Source organism: Toxorhynchites rutilus, chromosome 3 (genome assembly GCF_029784135.1).
Source record: "Toxorhynchites rutilus septentrionalis strain SRP chromosome 3, ASM2978413v1, whole genome shotgun sequence".
Lineage (NCBI taxonomy): Eukaryota > Metazoa > Arthropoda > Insecta > Diptera > Culicidae > Toxorhynchites > Toxorhynchites rutilus.
In genome coordinates this window covers 303,639,533-303,643,018 of record NC_073746.1, presented here as the reverse complement: position 1 = coordinate 303,643,018, position 3,486 = coordinate 303,639,533, and the positions used below count along the sequence as shown (strand labels likewise).

At 40.0% G+C, this 3,486-nt stretch overlaps 1 protein-coding gene across 1 annotated transcript; it reads left to right on the top strand.

Moving 5' to 3' along the window:
- The first annotated feature begins 864 nt into the window (after positions 1–864).
- LOC129774382 (protein fem-1 homolog C-like) lies at positions 865–2,817 on the top strand. The gene has a single exon (XM_055778115.1). It carries the CDS (start codon positions 865–867, stop codon positions 2,815–2,817), a length of 1,953 nt encoding a protein of 650 aa, XP_055634090.1.
- Positions 2,818–3,486: the final 669 nt, after the last annotated feature.

The window sequence follows — 3,486 nt, the reverse complement described above, 5'->3', positions numbered from 1 at the left end:
GTTAAAATATCTATTTTAATAAGATATTCAGTATATTTCTCGCGTTCAAGACAGAAAGTGACTCAATGTATCTCAGTTATTTCTCAATCATGGGGTTCCTTGTATTTCATCATAGGTGAAGTCGAATTTAGTTTCCCCTGTTGGTACGAACGATAAGAGTTACCGGCAAAGTTATACATACTCGGTTGGGAGGATTTATAGATAATCGAACAGCGACTCCAATTCAATTGATCTTCTGCTCTACCGTTTTCACCCAAGACATAACTGTGACCTGAGCCTAGTTAGTTTCTACTACCGTCCATTAGCAGCATCTGTTGCAGATTAGCAGTATGATAGAATAAGTCCACCTTGTTATCGGCGTTACCGCAAATATACGAAGGTTTGTGTGTAACTTGCATAAATGCCGCAGGCTACATGTTGCTTAAAGGATACATGCAGTGGGAATAATATTTAACTATGGGTGGTTGAATTGAGCAATTGAACGAATCCTTAAGAAACGCTATAGAACATATCTCAGTATTATGAAAGTAATGAACTACATGCGCACTACATGAATGTTCAGAACGGTTCGTTAAGCTCACTCGAAATGAGCTTGTTAGTCAATGTGTCACCCCAAATCCATTTTTTCCTGAAGAACACTCAGGTAACGAATGTTACGTGGTCCGAAAATGCTACCCAGTTGTTGACAGGTCAAAATTTTGAATCACTAGAATACTGGGTAGTTTTTGCCACATTCATATATATATATATACAGAACATCGTGAAAAAAAATCAGTTTGTTTGAACAAAGCAAAAGCCTTTGACCAGATTGAAGCATTCTTTCCAGTGCAAAATATCAATAATTTCCACCACTTAAACTTCATAATGGACGCCATCAATTTGGAAGCCACGGCTTTGGAGCAAATTCGCAAGGACTTTTTGTGCGAGGTTAACGCATATGATGGTCGTCTATCCAAAGGCATCAGTGATCGGCTTAACCGGCTGCCCCGGAACATCCGCAAACAGCTAGTGGATACCGACTATAAGGGTCTGGGTTCATCTTTGTTTATCGCCTGTGGCAAAGGCGACGTTGAAATGATAAAGTATCTGATAACGGAGTGCGATGCCAACATCGAACATAGAGCTATCATGGTTGACAGTACTCGTGGAACGGATGAGGTACCCAAGGATAAAATGATAAACTACGTTACTCCACTGTTTTGTGCATGCAAATTCAACAATTTCCCAGTCGTGAAATGTCTCGTGAGTTTGGGAAGTGACGTGAATGCACTCTCCGGCATCGGGTTAACCCCTTTAACAGCTGCATGCAAGTCAGAAAACTTTGAAATGGTTAAATATTTGATTGAAAACGGAGCGGATGTTCAGGCGACAGCTTCGTCCGGTGTAACCTACCTCATCGATTCTATCGAATCAGAGCCATTATGTAGGTATTTAATTAGCAAAGGGGTTGACGTTAATGGTCACGATTCGAACGGCAACACTGCTCTTCATTGTGCAGTTGAGAACGAGGGGATGGACACGATTGAGCTACTGTTAGACCATGGAGCCGATCCATTCGCAAAAAATCATTCCGGTGATGACGCTCTACAGATAGCGTGCATTGCAGGTGCATTGGAGATAGCGGATTATCTGCTGGATAGAATAAATTACTCGAGTAAAAGGCGAGCCGATGCTCGTTTTCTGATGGGATCATCGTTAATTTATTTTGATGATGATACGCATGACGTAGTTCAACAATGGCGGTTGGCTCTCGATGCCCAGATGGGTGAAACCGATTACACCCAAACCAGAACATCGACTCCACCACGAGCAGCCTATAGAAATATGGTTGAAATCAGCACAATTGCCGAGTTGGACGCAATCGGCACTAATGTGGATGCATTACGTATGCAGGGCTTATTGATTCAAGAAAGAATATTGGGAGTAGATCATGAGTACACTTCGCACAGGTTAATGATCAGAGGTAGTTTTTATAAAGGATCAAGGCAGTTCCAGACGTGTATAGATCTATGGACGCTAGCGTTGGAAGTACGAATTCGAAACCATACCGTATTGGATAGAAGTACCTGCGATACAGCATCGGATCTAGTGAAGTTGATGGTTAATTTGTCGACCAACAATGAGCCCATGATGCCACGATTCAAAGATGTGTACGCCACATTCCAACTTTTGACATCGAGCATCAGTGATATTCAGCCGTTACTCCATATACATTCGGCTAATGGGAACCAACAAGCAAACTTCGATTGTATACTCCGTTGTCTGACGAATCTGATATCTACCTTACTCTCCGTGGCTCAAAGTGAGGATGAACATCGACTGATCGAAAGCTCTGTTCGTTCTCTTGTTGCTAAGAATATGCGAACCGCGTCCAAGGCAACACTGCTGCATCTAGCAGTATTGAAGATCAACATTATGCCGAGTGAATATTCCACCAATCAGGAAGATGAGGAGAGGATATTTTCCAATCTACCCGCCACGAAGTTGCTGTTGGAATGTGGAGCGCGCATCAATGCTTACAACAAGGACAAATCTACGCCACTGCTTTTTGCTTGCAGACCACGGAATTATGAGAAAGAGGTGGTACGTACACTGATCGAGTACGGTGCCCATTTGGATCTTCAGAACGTATTTGGCGAGCGCCCTTCATCACTGCTTAGAGCAAACCCGGCAAACGATATCAATCTAGGCCATCATATTTCGCTTAAACACCTTTGCGCTAAAGCGCTCAATGCGCCCGACATACCCAATCGCAACAAAATTCCCTGGGCACTGCAAAAATTTGTCCAGGCGCGACAAATATATCCGTGTGAATAAGATTTAAGATATGTTAATAACAATATGAGCCATCTCCAAATTGTCTGCGTTATTTTTTTTCATGAAATGACATCGTTTGGGTTTGTGCACAAGTAATTAGAAAAAAATTGTAATCATTATTCAATTCGAGTTTTGTTTTGGTATTTTTTTTTATCAAATAAAAGCAAACTAAATAGACTAGTATAAAAGTATTTTATTTCGCTAAGATAACGAGAATGATTTTTTCTCTCTCTCATATATTATATTAATTTGTCTTTAGTTTCAGGGGCGAATGCACTTGGAAGCTTAAACTCTCTGTAATATGAAATAAGAAGAATAATAATATATAAGACAGTGAACTTATCATATCGAACATTCATAGATTTTGTGAAGTCATTCTCATACTAAAATTTAAAGCCAACAATTTACATATGAGATAATATTTAAATATCAACATCAAACTTTCCGGTGAAATGACCGCTTTTAAATCTCCAATCAAAATTATTGAATTCCACTTTCTATTTTCTCACTTACTGCACGACTTTTTCTATATCATAAAGCTACTTATTTTTTCAATCTCTATCTCTTTTCATTCTTTTTTTTTTTTACCAAACTGAAATGAGAGCAATGAAGTTTGATTTCTCGCACACCGAGTGGACAAATGTGGGCTCTCTTTTCATTCTTGGTTTT